The sequence below is a fragment of the Charadrius vociferus genome, unplaced genomic scaffold, assembly GCF_000708025.1.
Source record: "Charadrius vociferus isolate BGI_N301 unplaced genomic scaffold, ASM70802v2 scaffold1020, whole genome shotgun sequence".
Classification (NCBI taxonomy): domain Eukaryota; kingdom Metazoa; phylum Chordata; class Aves; order Charadriiformes; family Charadriidae; genus Charadrius; species Charadrius vociferus.
In genome coordinates this window covers 7,401-22,328 of record NW_009646502.1, presented here as the reverse complement: position 1 = coordinate 22,328, position 14,928 = coordinate 7,401, and the positions used below count along the sequence as shown (strand labels likewise).

Sequence of the window (14,928 nt, the reverse complement as noted above, 5' to 3'; positions counted from 1 at the left end):
CTGTTTTCTTCCTTGGTTTGCAGACTCCTATCCTCCGCGTAAGATTTTGTCTGGCAAGTCTGCAGCACTAAACCTAATTTTAATTGCTCTTCGAACTACCCTGATTTCAGTTCCTGTTCTTCCATCCCTGTGTTCAAGTTCAATTACGCTCATGTTGCCGCTTCACCTTGCTTTGTTAATAAACTTGCAGTTTTGCTCCTTATGCCTCAGTATTTTAGCACTGACTTGCCAGAGGCTTGAGGATTTATCACAACCTAAAGGTGGAACACGTGTGGAAGGAAAGGAAGAAGAAGGGAAGAGTTATCTTATGTATGTTAATCCACAGGGCCTGTAAAAACTGGTCGTGGTTTATATTTAAATATTATTCCTTGGAGTGAATGTAGCTACAAAGGTTGTGTCTCCATTGAGTCTCGTATAACTCACTGTTTAATGTTGACAGAGCCAAGCTCCCACTCCCTGGGGTTAATAAAATAAATGAAAAAAAGCCTCCACAGAAATGTAAAGCTGATGTTATATGCCTGTTTATTCAAGCACTTAATCATAACTCCATTCATCTCCAGGGTTCAAAAAGAAGTAAAATGGAGGGTGATAAACCTGAGCTGGGTAATGCTGGTTTTGATGGGATGAGCGAAGACGAGCTGCTAGCAGCTGTCTTGGAGATTAGCAAAAGGGAAGCTTCTCTGTCTCTCAGCCATGATGAAGATAAGCCCACAAGCAGCCCAGACACTGGTTTTGGAGACGATGAAATTCAGGAATTGCCGGAAAACCTGGAATCTATGGAGATGGAGAAACCCAAAGCAGCATTAGACTCAGGTAAGGTGAAATAACCACCTTAATTGGACCATAGCGAGCTAAAGCGGGTTACTGATGGCAGCAGGTTGGTAATGTATGGTGGCAGAATCTGGGTGCAAATGCACTGCTGAAACTGCCTGAATTCCTCAGTTTTCTTACAGTTTCCCTGTGTACAAATTATTTAATTCACTGAACTGTGAAAACGTGTTTTCTTATGTGCCTGTCACCTCTCTGATAAAGGTAAGGTCATCTTCACAGTGAACTTCAATTTTTTTTTTATCTCCTGATAAACACATGCTTCCACTGCTTCTTATACTAGATGATTCAATTAACTATGATTTGGCAGTGTCTGGAACTTCCATAATCAGAAAGTATTTTCATTTCTGTAGCCGTTGCAGCCTGAGCAGCACAGTAGCAGTGTTTTATTGCTGGTGTGCGAGGGTGATGTCTGGGGTACATAAGACTAGAATGCTTTCATAAACACAGTTATTCTGTCACTAGTTACTAATGAATTTAGCTCTATCTCTGTAATTTTTTTCTAATACTTCTTTATGTGAGGGTAGACCCTAGAGCATAAGAGAGTCAGCATATGAATTATGGCCTCTGACCCAAAACCACAGTTAAGTACAAGAAGGAGTCTGTTTGATCTCAGTGTGGGGAAATTGAGTGTCTTCCTTTAGTTGGCTAAAGGAAATGTAAGTGTTTATCATTTGTTGTATGCTACATGCTTTTCAGTCAGCTTTTTAATTCTACTAGCCTGGAAAAACAGGCCAAAAATATGCTCTCTTTCTCCGTTAGGAGAGCCAGGAGGTTAAATATTAACCACAACCCCCCCACCCCACCCACCCCGCTCTCTTACCAAAAATCCCACTTGTTTCAATGGACAACTCCTGACAGCTTTCATGTTGGAAGGCAATGTATAAGACAACTAAGTCTGTGGTCAGCCTTGTTTGTGCCCTCAGTTATATATGCTACTGTTGCTTATGGTTCTGTGAAGGAGAGTGTGGCCACATACATGTATCTCTCTCCAGGTTTTCTTTGGAAAGTATAATGTAGTTATTTGAAGGCTCTATTGTGACACTTAAGCAAAAAGTGTGTGTTTAATAAAAGTTTCTGTATTTTCTGATTAAGAATGCAGTTAAACAATCAACATTGCATTTAGCTTTCTGTATTTGACTGTATGTGACAAAAAACCCCCCCAAGTACTACTCAAAGCATACGGTTTGGCATTCAGATGAAGTACCTATCTGTGTATGTTGAGGTACCAGTTACGGCAGCTGAATGTAACATGCCATGAGTTCACAATCCTATATTCTATTTAAAGGAAACTTAATTGCAAAAGGTGCTTTGCTATATCAGACAAGATGCTTCTAAACATGATGGATTTGGCTTGGTCCATTTCTTGTTACCACTAGTAATACTCTTTTCTTTTTTTCTTTTTTTTTTTTTTTTAAATACTGAAGAGTTTGGTGCTTTCAAAGGCTAATTTAGGTATGACAGAAGATGTCTTTTCTGGTACATGATCCTCAGATAACAGTTGTATGAGTCAATTGAGTGTTTCTTCTTACATTGGAAGTTTTCAAAGGTCATATAATAAATTCTGGTTTGCTTTTCATCTTAAAAGGATTAGACTGATGGATTATATTTGTGGTTCTGGTGATCTTGTGTTTAAGAGGTCCCAGATACTGAGACTGCCTTGTATAATCCTTGCTAATAACTAATGAGCAGATGTTGAAGTCTGCATAGGGCAAAACTATAAAGTTTCACATGTTGCTGCATGATAGCTGTTGGAGCACGTCCTGACTCTTTCTCAGCTGCAAGCAAATGGGAGAATCAAACAAACTGCAAGAGATGTATGCAGTGGTTGAATGAATGTTCATTCCAGAACTTTTGTAAAATAATGCTGCCATAAGCATTCACTTTAAAGGTGAACTGAAAAGTTACAGTCTTCTTGCAGTTTTAAAGCTGTAGATAGTGTTCACAAGATGAGGTTCTTACCTGAAGCAAAAAGTTAACAAATTTAAACAGTGCTTGAGATTTGTGCTTCCCCCCATCTTACATATGATCTTGCTTTAATTGTGCCTTCATCTGTAGTACTCCGAGGTATAATATGCAATGCAAATTTTTATAATCCATGGTTCCTTCTAGAGAAATTCAAGCGTCAGCTTCATGGCTGCAGAAACCTAGTAGCGTGTGTGACTCAGTGAACATAAAAGGCTAAGAGGAGAACATGTTCGGGGATTAATCAAATGGTTCATCTTACACTTGTTAAAATAAGTATAAGGCTGTGCTTTGGAGTTTTTTTTCCATTTGACTCTTGTGTGGTTTTTTTATGGCTGGTGAGCTCTCACTGTCAATAGATGTCACTGTGCTGCAAGGATTGTGGTAATTTAAAGAGGATTTAGCTGGTAACAAACAGAAGACCCGTGAAATCATAACTGTACTTTCTGATTCCTCAGGTCCTGCCAATTTCACCGAGATCACTAAAGATTTTGATGAGAATAAGGAAAACAAAACTCCGGAAGGCTCCCAGGGGGAGGTTGACTGGCTGCAGCAGTATGATATGGAGAGAGAGAGGGAAGAACAAGAACTTCAGCAGGCACTGGCTCAAAGCCTTCAAGAGCAAGTAAGAAATAAAGTTTGCTTCCTTGAATTGTCTTCCCCAACACTGGAAACCTGATGGCTAAAAGAAAAGCTTGTGTTCAGGCAGTAATTGCAAGGGGATTCTGCTGCTTTTTTTGAGAGAACCCAATGAAAAAAGGTTTACATTTCTTCTAGGTCCAGTGTCAGTGGCACTGGATACATCTGGGGACATTTTGTGTGTGCTTTGGAAATCGTATATCAAGTCACAGACCTGCAGATTTCTCAAAGCTTTCCATGCACATTTGTACACTGGCTTGTCACATTACATAAAACGATGATAAACTAAACTAAACTCTTGCTATCTGTCACTGAGAACCAAGCCCACCTTTAGCTTCCTTGGCAGTTGCTTCTTGCAGCGTGTCATGTCAAGACTCAAAATGAGAGAGGCATGTTTCAAAGCAAAGGCTGAGAACAGCTGTGCCAGGTCGGGTTAAATATCTGTCTGTCCCGGTGTCTTGTTTCTGCTACTAGCATGTGGGAGATGCTTAGTGAAGAATATAGGAATTGAGCATTTATGTGATCCTTCCCTATTAGTAAATTGGAAAAAGGTTCCCAAATAATTTGGGCAAAACCAAGTCCTTTAAATTAGACTTGGAAAGAATTGTGATCTCGGATTGTGTGCTAACCATCTGTATTCCACTTGAATTTCAAGACCTGTAACTGATTTCCACAAGTTTAACGGAGCTGCTGAGAGCGAAGCAAGCGCCTAGCCAGGTCTTTCTTTAAATAGGTGCCCTTGTCTGCTCTCTATTAATGCTAAAGCTGTCATGGTTTTCCTTATGAGATCTGATGTTTCCATGGCTCTTGGATTTTTCTCTCCCATTACTCATTATGAGGTGCTGGTTGGTATGTTCCATGCCAGATGTAGCTTTGATTCAGAGATGCTGAGTAGTTTAACAAAGATTCCCAAATGCTTTAGAAATAGTAAGATAAAAGGCCTCATGCTAATAATGTAAAACTGCCCTTTGAGTGTTGTTCTGCTACAGTTCTGAAGCGAAAATCTGCTCTTCTAATGATTCAGGCATGGAAATGCGGTAGCTGTGGTTATCTTGATTTGAAATACGTATTTAGGGTTCTGTGTTCAGGTGCACTGAAAGCATTCAAACCCTGAATTAAGAAGCCAGCTCATTAAATATTATTGACTGGCTTGCTGCAGCTCTGAGCTTTCAGGAGTGATGGGAGGAACAGGGGCGTGATATTACCCAAAGATTAGAAGGGTTTGTTGACTTGAGGTTTCTTTGCTACTTGTTCATGGTAATATTTTTAATACCTGGTTGTTTAGTGGTGTCTTTTTTTGCATCCTGCCTTTGTGAATTACACCTGTTGCATAGAACCACTGGCTGTACTTTCAAATGGCTTAAAAATAATAAAATCTGTCAGGATTTAACAACTCTGTCTTCAGCTAGCTTTGGGCAGAAGAAATCTAAATTTTGCCGAAGTGTGAGGAGCTTTGTGTGTGACAGCTTTCCTTAGCGAAGGGTTGCAAATTCATTCAGATGCTGTTCAAATTAACGATCCAGAGAAAGCGTTGGGTGCTACTAGAGACTCGCTCTGCTGCATACCAAACTTCAGGAGCTTTGACGAGCTTTAATGAAGGTTTGTCCCAGGTTCTGTTGCACGGGAACATTGGACTCTCGCTGGTTGCAAACATTCCTTCACACAGAACCTTTAATTTACAATGTCAGGTTTGTTGTAGAAACCAGAGCAGCACAGTTTCAATGGAAAAAGAGCACCACAAGAATTTTAAACAGTGAAGTGTCTCAATGAGCTAAGTTTTGTTCTCTTCCCATCAGGAGGCACGAGAACAAAAAGAGGATGATGACCTTAAACGAGCCACGGAATTAAGTCTACAAGGTGAAACTTATTTAACTTCTTCCAGGACATTGCTTTTGAGGGAAAATAGATCCGTATGTATGAGTGCAGCTCCTGAAAGACAGCTGGGATTTCATGCTCTTTTGCTGTGTGCTTTGTTGTGTTTGGCTTTGCTCAGGTCGGCTTTTCTTGTTCTGGGTTGTGAAAGCAAATGCCAGGAAAAACTTAGTATGAAAAATGACCTATTTCAGTCTCTTGAGTTTTAAATTTCATTTTTATATACAAACAAATACATAATTATATATGTAATACTGTATTTATATAATATTAAATGTACTATGTATAATTAATGTATTATATATAGGAAAATAGACCTTAAAATTTTGCATTCCCAGCAAAAGCCAGCATGCTAATGGCTCTAGTCAGAGCATAAAGATTATTTCTTACTTGCATTGATATTTTAGTGCTGATTAATGAATGCACCGGCCTTGCCCAGCAAATTGAGTAAGTGCTGTCTGATACACCATGGGAGGGAGACAGACCTCACTGCAAGGTATAGCTGTTAGGGGTGAAAAAAGAAACCCAAAATACACTATCTGTCTTCTCCAAATCCAGACAGTGTGGTGAGCCTCAGGCGCTGTTTAACATTTGTGTGAGGCTGGCATGCGAGTGATTTCATGCAACCTGGCAGAGAAAAGCATAACCGAGAGAGAATTCCTGCTCCGAAGAGGGAGAGGGAAGGGTGAATGATGTATTCTGTTAAGATACTTGTAGTTGCTCAGACACCTTTAAAGGCCCTCAGGTATTACTGGATGAACCTGTGTCTGCTTCTGAAGAGGAGTAAGTTGAATGCTGCTTAGACATCCCTGAGCCTGAGTCCTGTCCCCTGATGAGCTCTGGCAGACTGAGTGCCCGGTCCCTCTCAGGTCTTCCTTGAGTCATGGCCAGGAAGAGTTCAGCAGTAGAAATCCTTCCTCCTCCTGATTTGCAGTCGCTTGACTTAATCATGAGCATTACCTTGTGCTTCTCAACTTGCTGCCGTGTCATTTGTAAGGCATCAGCCAGCAGTTGTTCAAGGAGACGCTAATAATCTTGAACGTATACCTGGTAGTATTTGTCTTAGAAAGGTTCCCAGTGGTGCTGCAATCAAAGAACCACTAGTTATCCGAGGACCGTTGGTGAAGTGGCATTTAGCAATACCCGTGGCAAGTGCTTCATGCAGAGACCTACCTAAGTGGCTGCGTTTCTTGGCTGTAGTCTAGCTTGCAACAGCCCAAATCAAGCGTGGAAACCAGCAGTAACATTCTCAGTTAAAGGGATTCATCTATAAACTTCCCGAGAAGATTATACTAATCCAGCGTCTGATGATTTAGCATGGCAAGCAGTGTGAGAATCTCTTTGGCAAAACATCGCCATCATAACTGATGTGATAGTCTCTTTTAAAAAAAAAAAAAAAAAAAAAAAAAAAAAAAAAAACCTAAAATAATATCCTGAGCAGCGTCCTGTTCATCTCAACTTCTCACCCACCCAGGACTTTGTAGCTTTAATTTAGGTGGTGAAAGCATAGCTACTTCTCATAATGAGAACTGTACAAAATCTCAAATTAGTTGGGTAGCTGCAGAATCCCAGGAAGTTTGGAACAGCGTGTACAGGGAGCAGTGCTGCCTTCCGGCTCTTTACAGAAAGCTGCCTGCATTTTGCTCAGCCAAGCAAACTGGAAGTTCCTGCGGTGAGCAGCCTTCTTACCATTGAAAACAATGAAAAGATGCCTGCTGCCAGCAGTAGCATTTTGATGCCAGTTTTAATTGAGAAATACACTTTGTTAATGCAACTTATAGTTAAAACTGTAATTCATAGCTTCTTATTGCAGAAACTTACAGTTCACTGAGCAGACTGGCTGTACTTCTTTTAATGTCAATTCTGGCTGCAGACCACTAGTGCTCTGAAGCGAACTGGGTGTTTAAATGCTCTTTTTATCACCCAGCTGTCATTGCCATAGTGCCCTTTTGTGAAAGTATGAGAGAGATGGTGCTAAAATTAATTCTGTAGTCCAAGATACTTTTCTTAACTATTGCTCTGACAAGTTGGGGAAGGGAGAGAGAGTTTTTACTTGGAAATTCCAATAAGTCCTGCTTTCCTTGGAAAGGAAGCTTGAAACGTTAGCATTTTATTGTGTTTGTTTGTGTGGGTAGATATACCTCAACCTGTTTTGAATTCCTGTGTGCTTCACAGCTTCTCATTCAATATCGTTGTTTCCATGCATCTAGAGTTCAACAGCTCTCTTCTGGACAGCGTTGGTTCTGATGAAGACTCTGGGAACGAGGATGTTCTTGACATGGAGTATTCAGAAGCTGAAGCAGAAGAGCTGAAAAGAAATGCTGAGGTGTGATCTATGATTTCAAAAGCCAACTGAGAAATATACCCCTTCGTTACCATTGGTTCAGTGTTGTAGTAGTTTTACAGAGCAGGTGTAGAGTCCAGAAAGGTCTTTTATTTTCAAAAGTGAAAAGATAGAAAATTTCTATCCTTAAGAGTCCGTCCTGTTGTGGAATTTTTACTTAGAGAGAGGACTTCAGCCAGCGTGGTGTTTCAGATGCAACGCCATGGGCTTCTAGATCCTGCACCGCCAGAACTGAGAAGTTGTGGCAAGATCTTATTCCCATTGGGTGAAATGTGACTGTAACCTAGGCTGTGCTGCCAGCTGCTAGCGCTCGCAGACTCCACACAGCAGCGTTGTGAAAGTTGCCTGCTTGCCGCAGTGGCAGGAATACTGTGTAGAGTGGAAAAGGTTGAATAATTGGAGTTTCCTTGAGCAGTTTTTATTTTCTTACAACTCTTTACCAATTTCCTTACCGGTAAACCAAGAGTTACATTTTAAGAGTATTGTCAGTGAATCGTATCAATAACATTTCCTGGCCAGAGAGGATTAAAAACTAATTGTCAAAAGCCAATTACATTGTTTAGTTTTATTGCCAGTGAATAGACAGAGCATGTTTCCTGCATGCAAAGAAGGTATTGTCTGCTGGCATTATAGGTGCAGGACAAGAGAACCTGGGTGACATATCCAGTATTTGCTGTTAAATCTGTGTACCGCTATCAAGGGTATTACTTTGATATTGCAGAAGCAAGCACGGTGCGCCCTTTTTGCTTTTCTCTGTTTATTTGGTGGATTAATTCTGACATCAGTGGAAGTCACTCAGGAAATGGTTGTTTAGAAAACTGCAGTTTAGAGCTCGTGTCAGCATCTGTTCTGAGGTCAGAGTGGCTCCTTTGCGTTTTCATTGGCTTGCTGAAAGATTAAATAAGATGGGAGGCATTTTCCCACTTCTGGAAGGACTCTTTGTTTGGTCTGAACCAGGGTGTCTGTTTATGTAGTCTTGGGTATAAATCATCTTATCTGTAAGTACGTGGGGGAAAAAAGTGAATGCCTAAAAGCTTTAATTGGGCTTTATTTTCAGACAGGAGAGCTTCCTCACTCCTATCGTCTCATCAGCATCGTCAGCCATATCGGAAGCACATCATCTTCAGGTAAAAGATACCACGTTTTATTCTTCACCTCTTATCTACCTTAAAAAATCTGTAATAGATGAATTAAAAAAACGTAGCATGATTATTTGGAGAGAATAATTCAGTCAGCAAAGCAAGTCTTCCATCGTGCCTTGCAGGTGGGGGGAGCAGGTTGAGGATGTCACGATGCCAAACTGCAAGATGCGGAATAGTACTGCTTATGGGGTTTGTGGAATTGCTTGTGCTTGTTACCAGCTCGTTGACCAGGAAGGGTGGAGGGACGAGGATCTTAAGGGTGTTTCAGCATTTAAGTCTGAGACAGGTCACTGGACTGGGGTACGTACCTAAGCAGCTTACTGGTTGAACTGCAGCATAAAATAAAGGTGTGTTCTCTGTTTTTAAGGTCATTATATCAGTGATGTCTATGATATCAAGAAGCAGTCCTGGTTCACCTACAATGACCTGGAAGTGTCTAGAACTCTAGAGGCCACTGTTCAGTGTGACAGAGACCGAAGTGGTTATATCTTCTTCTACATGCACAAGTAGGTGTCTTGGGGAGTTTTGGTGCCAGCAGTTACCTGCTGGTTGTGGGGAAATGGGCTTCTCCTCTTCCTCTAGTCCTCTTTGCTGGGTTGAAAAATATCTCCGTGTATTTGTCAAAAGGAATCTTAGTCAGAATTATACGCGAGAATGACAAAATTGAAGTGCTCTGCGTTCAGAGGCATGGAATTGTATGTCACTAATACATAGGGTTTTAACAAGATGCATTAAATCATCTTTTAAGAAGGGGATTTAGTGCCTCAGCTATGCATTTTTTGCACCAGGAATCATAATGGAGCTTGGGTTTTTCTCTTTAAGTGCTGTGATATTTGTGTTGCAGCAGCCATGGTCATCTCAGGACATGGGCAACACGAGCTTTGTAGGTAGAAGGGATATCTTTTCAGGCACACAGAACAGAAGAAGGGGTTTTTTTGCCGCAGTTTGTCCCCTCCTTCTGTCTTTACTGGTCGATCTAATAAAGAATATTACAGGTTATCTTGTGTTACTTCTGATCTTTTTACCAGCCAGGACTTATTTTAACTATTGTTACTGTTCTCTGAGGCTTACCACTGACCTTATTCATTGTAATAAATGGGGAAAAAAAGAAAAAAAAAAAAAGTGCTTTGGGGTTCAAGGAGCCTTGCTTAGAGATGCCAGGTGAGACACCTTTCTCTGCCAGGATCCGTGACGCTTGCGTTTGTGGATTAAATCCAGTTGCTGATTCCCTCAGGGCTGTCTTATGTAGCAGCTTGTTGTTGTACCTAAGTTTCACTATTGGCCTTTCCCTCTGTCCTAGGGATATCTTCGATGAGTTACTAGAAACAGAAAAAAATGCACAGCCACTTAGCGTGGAAGGAGGAAGATCGGTTCGTCAGCCTCTGTGAAGAGTAAAACACCTTGTTCCTCCTGAGGAACAAGGAAGATTCTGAACTTGTGCCAGACACGCAGGAGTAACAAACAGCTCAGGGCCAAAACAAGAGACAAAAGGTAGAAATATGGGACGCTCGGTTTGTTGAACCATCTGTGCAAGTCCTGGGCCTGAACCACGCGTTTAAACCTTGACATCCCAGAGCAATCCTCCTGTGGTGAAGTTTTTCTTGTTCCTCAAATAATTTTGTCAGCATGGAGCCTTAAAGAGTTGCATCAAGCCACAAGACTACAGCTGCTCAGAAACTGATTTAACAATAAAAAGTGCAAAAAGAGACTCGACTTTAAAAGCCCATTCACCTGTGAGACGTGAGTGGCGAAGATTTACATATCACTTGGCGCTTTTTTTTTTTTTTTTTTTTTTCTTCTCCGAGAGCAATTTAAGCAATAGATTCTGTAACCCTGGCGTGTGTTGTGTTAGTAATATTCACTGGAAACCCACATCACTGAGTACGCTCTTGCCAGTCATCTCGCGAACAGGCGTTTTGGAATCACTCAAGCTGGTGCGTTCTGACATTCATGGGTTTGTAAGCGCTCCGCTATTTACATACGGTTCCAGGAAACAAACTGTCGATGCTGTGGAATGTATTGCATACCTGGTGGCAGCTCTGTTGGGTTTTGGTTGGTTGGTTTTTTTGGTTGGGTTTTTTTTTTTTTTTTTTTTTACACCATTCACTGTCATCCTCCTTTAGACGTGAGATTATATATGTGATTTCTTTTGTTTTACAAGTTCCATTATTTGATTGCATTTTCTTCATAAGGTTGTTGCGTTAAGTACAGTTTGGAGAGGAGGGGGCTCTCTTTGGGGGTGTGCAGTGTTTCGCACTGAGATTAGATTGCTTAAGGGCTGCTTCGATGTTAACTCTGGGGGTCGGTGAACACCTGGAACAGACTGAATGCAGTCGCAAGAGGTGAGCAACAGCCGCTTGTCATCTTTTGGGAGGAAAAGAGCGTTCTAGCGTTACCCTTTCTGCGCAGGCCTGGGTCATCGTGAAATGGGAACGGTGGGAAAAGGGTCTGCGGAATAGCGCTTGGCACTTGAATTGCCCTTTAATTTGAAGCCTGGTCTTGCCTTGGTCTTCCCCGTAGCCCAGGGTAAGCGGGTTTTTACTGCAGCTATGCCTCTGTTCTCCTTTCTGAGGAGCGCGGAGCGCTCAAACTGTGAAACTAAACCAGGTGGAAAGCTTTCGGAAAGCCCATATTCAGCATTAATAGAACACTGTTAGGAAGAAGTGTTGCGTTTTATTGGATTTAGAGACATGATGCTTCTTTTATAGCTTGTTTCAAGCGGGGGGCGGGGAAAGCCTAGTGATTTCACTTTTTCAGCACCTTCACACTTGCTTAGCAGGGGCAGATGTTTCCTTTCGCTGGCATTTACTCATTTCAGAGAAATTGTTGCTCTTAAGCAGAGTAGTTGCTCTTGTTTTGGCCTCTAGTTCTGATTTCTGCAGCTTGAGTTTCAGAAGTGAAATACTCCTTTTTTTAAAAAAAAAAACAAAACAAAACAAAAACCACCTTTTTTTGCTGTCAAGATAGTTTCTGGGTTTTTTAAACTATCGTTAGGAGTTTCTCAGGAATAAATCAGCTGAAGCAAAGCAGACAAAACCATCAATTTAGGAGACAGCAGGCACCTCTTTCATGGACACTTCCACACTAGAGTTTATCCTAGCGGGCCGGCAGGAGGATGCTAACCTCAGCAGCCTCTTCTCACCTCTGCGCAGCAGTGAGCGACAGCCGCTGGGTGTCCTCCCCACGCCAAGTGTTTTGGAGACCCCAGCGTGGTGAAAAGACTGACTGACCTTCCAGTCCACGGGCTGGATGAGCCCAGTGGACCCGGTCAGGGTGACATCTTTCTGGTTTCCGAGCTAGGAGTGAATGTTTGGTTGTAAACATGACAGAGCATTTATCTTGCGAGATGCAGCCCGAGTGGGTGTATATGTTAATTTATTACAAAGCATTATACTTTTCTATTGTCGATACTAATTTTGGTAGAATCCTGGGCAATGGGAAGAGGCGGTGACGTGGGAGTTGTCCTTTGAACTGATCGCCCCTGCGAAGGTGATGAAGGGACTGCTCCGTCCTGAGGGCAAATCTGTTTTCCCCAAGCGCGTCCTATGCTAGTGCTGTAAATAACCAGTGTTCCTGTAGTTATCAGAAGTCAGCTCTGCTTTTTTGGGTGGCAAGGTTGTTTTTCCAAGGTGCTGCACTCCAGTTAATTTATAATAAAAGCAAATATTGCCCGACTTCTCAGTGCACTAACTTTTATTTAAAACCACTTTTTGTTTGGATCAAGGCGCGAAAGCTGATGCTTGAAACCAGCGTTCCTTGTTTTATGACGAGTTCTTGCTTATTAGTCCAGCCATTAAGAATTTGCAGACATCTATTATTTAATTTAAGCTTTTTTTTTTTTTTTTCCCCGTTTGGCATACGGCAGCTCGGTTGTACTTTCACCCTGGCAGGAGTGTCCGTGGAGCCCCTTCCTTGCGTAAGCCATCTCTCTCCCTGTCGGAGCGCGGCGGGGAGGAAGATGGGTGTGTGATCCTCGAGGGGTGTGCTGCCCACCAGCCCAGCTGGAACGTTCCCACCGCTCACGCTGCCACAGCAGCAAGTTCAGTAAGGTCGTCCCTTCCCGGTAGGTGAGGCAGGTGGAGAAGTTCAGTCGCGGTCCCTGATGGCGTGCAGCCTCTTCCTCAGATGTACAGAGTCACAGTTAAACATTTACCCACTCCTGAGTCAGCTTAGTTTAGTCCACGTGTGATTCAGCATATAAAAGCAAGGAACTCCCATCTTGCTGTTTCTCTCCCCCTTTCCTTTTTTTTTTGACTGCGATAGTTTGGTCTTGATTTACTCCCCTGCTCTGAGAGGTGCAAAACCGTTTTTGTGTCAGTGAACTGGAGCTTGTCTGCACGGGTCCCTGGGGAGCCCCGGCCGGCGGGGCTGCACAAAGAGCCTTTGCGAAGCGAGGACTGGTTTCCCGACCGGTACGGCAGCCTGAGACTGCTGCGAGGAGCTGAGCGGGAGGAGGAGCAGGGTTCTCCGACGCCTGTGGCCGTGGCATCGCCTTCCACCTCCTGTGCAGCGTGGATAACCATCGCTTGTGCATCTTCCTTCCCGTCCCGCATCCCGAGGAAGGGCTGATGTCCAGCCCAACGCTTCCTGCTGTGCTTCACCCCGGCGTGGGGCACGTGGGAATCGCTGTGCATCGAGATGGGGGCGGGAGGGGGGGGCCGCCTCCCGTCCCCCGGCTTTGCCTGCCGCGGGGTGGCTGCTGCCGGTTTCTGCCTGCGCCCCGACTTTCTGGTTCTTTACACTGTTGATGTGGAGCAGCACTTTTCTCTGTGTTTTAGCAGACCTGTTCCTCTCTATTCTTTGCAGTTTTTGCTCTTGGGTTCCCCCCGCCCCTTTTTAAATGATGTGTAGATAGATTTTTTTTTTTTTTGTGAAATTAAAACCTCTTTATTAACCCTCTCTTGGTTTGGGATCTTATTTGCGTGCCACCTGGGCTGCTGCGTGTTGAACGCCGCAGATGGTGGGTACCACACCTCCGCCCTGCGTTTGCCTTTGGGACTTTGCTCCGTTGCCCGGGAACATTGTCTGTGTGTTCGGCGCCTCCCGGCACACAAAAACCCTGGCTTCCCTGATGGAGATGTGTCCCTGCAGGGGACCCTCATCCCCTCTCCGGGTTCCCCTGCATCCCAAGCGGGAGAGAGATGCCTTCCTCCCCTCCTGGGGAAAAGGGCAAGAGCATCCCTGCTGCCTGTCTCCGGCAGGTGCTGTCCCCACACACATGCCATCCCCTCAACCTCTGGCTTGTCACTTTTACCTTTGTTACAGCACGTATTTACTGAGGTCCGGGCGATAACGGAGGGAGCGGCTCCAGCTGTATACCAGACCTTTAGCCCCGAGCTGCAGCCGCTGGGATGGGATGGGGGAGCCCTGGATCCCCAGAGGGGTGGGCAGCTTCTCCATTGCCCCCAAGCGTGGTGAGAGTGAGGGACCCGGAGGAGAAGGAGTTGAGGGTGCTTCTCGGTGCCCAGTCAAGACCTGTGTCCCCGGCGCGCTGTCTCTTTGCCAAATAAGCCTCACAACTGGGCTGGACCCAGGTGTCAGGGAGGAAGACGCAGCCCCACTCTCCAAATATATTTTATTTAATAAAAATAATGAGCTGGGGCTGTCCCCGGGCACAGGCTCTTGCCCTAGAAGAGTCCTTTCTCCTTCTTGAGTTTCTGTTGTTTCCACAGTTGCCGAAGGCAGAGCGGTGCATGCCGAAGGTAGCCTGGAAGTCCTGGTCGGAGAGGTGGTACTGGGAGAAGAGAGAGGAGGGAGGAGGCTAAGCCAAAGCTGGGGGGCTTCCCCGATCCCCCCCCAGCAGTTCCCCTGGCCTTGGCTCACCTCCTTCCTGCTGGGGTCTACGCCCCGTGGCAGGTCCTCAGCCGAGGTGTTCACCAACACGTCCAAGGGGAAGATCTCCAGTTTGTCAGGGAGGAGGGTGGTGGTGGTGGTGAAGACCTCTTCCCTGGACACGAGCACCTGGATGAGGGAGGACAGGGTCACATCACGGGCTGCCCCATGTCCCCAGAAACGGAGGCACCAGGATGGCTGCAGCTGTCCCCTCACTGGAGGACGTGTCCTTGCAGCTCCTCATGCCACCTGCCAAGGGACAGAGGGGCTTTCTGTGCCCGCTCCCACCCCAGACGCCCTCTTTCC

The 14,928-nt window shown here is 44.2% G+C and overlaps 2 protein-coding genes across 2 annotated transcripts in view; one reads left to right on the top strand and one right to left on the bottom strand.

The window, feature by feature from the left end:
* The window catches only part of USP37 (ubiquitin specific peptidase 37), a 33,173-nt gene extending 22,995 nt beyond the window's left edge, over positions 1 to 10,178 (top strand). Inside the window, exons 17-23 of the mRNA XM_009883735.1 lie at positions 561 to 813; positions 3,252 to 3,418; positions 5,229 to 5,289; positions 7,515 to 7,630; positions 8,706 to 8,775; positions 9,158 to 9,296; positions 10,091 to 10,178. Of these exons, the coding sequence (XP_009882037.1) occupies positions 561 to 813; positions 3,252 to 3,418; positions 5,229 to 5,289; positions 7,515 to 7,630; positions 8,706 to 8,775; positions 9,158 to 9,296; positions 10,091 to 10,178 (894 nt within the window). The remainder of the gene's footprint in view (positions 1 to 560; positions 814 to 3,251; positions 3,419 to 5,228; positions 5,290 to 7,514; positions 7,631 to 8,705; positions 8,776 to 9,157; positions 9,297 to 10,090) is intronic.
* A 4,239-nt stretch (positions 10,179 to 14,417) lies between these two features.
* The window catches only part of VIL1 (villin 1), a 5,643-nt gene continuing 5,132 nt past the window's right edge, over positions 14,418 to 14,928 (bottom strand). Inside the window, 3 exon segments of the mRNA XM_009883921.1 lie at positions 14,418 to 14,461; positions 14,464 to 14,524; positions 14,614 to 14,779. Of these exon segments, the coding sequence (XP_009882223.1) occupies positions 14,418 to 14,461; positions 14,464 to 14,524; positions 14,614 to 14,779 (271 nt within the window).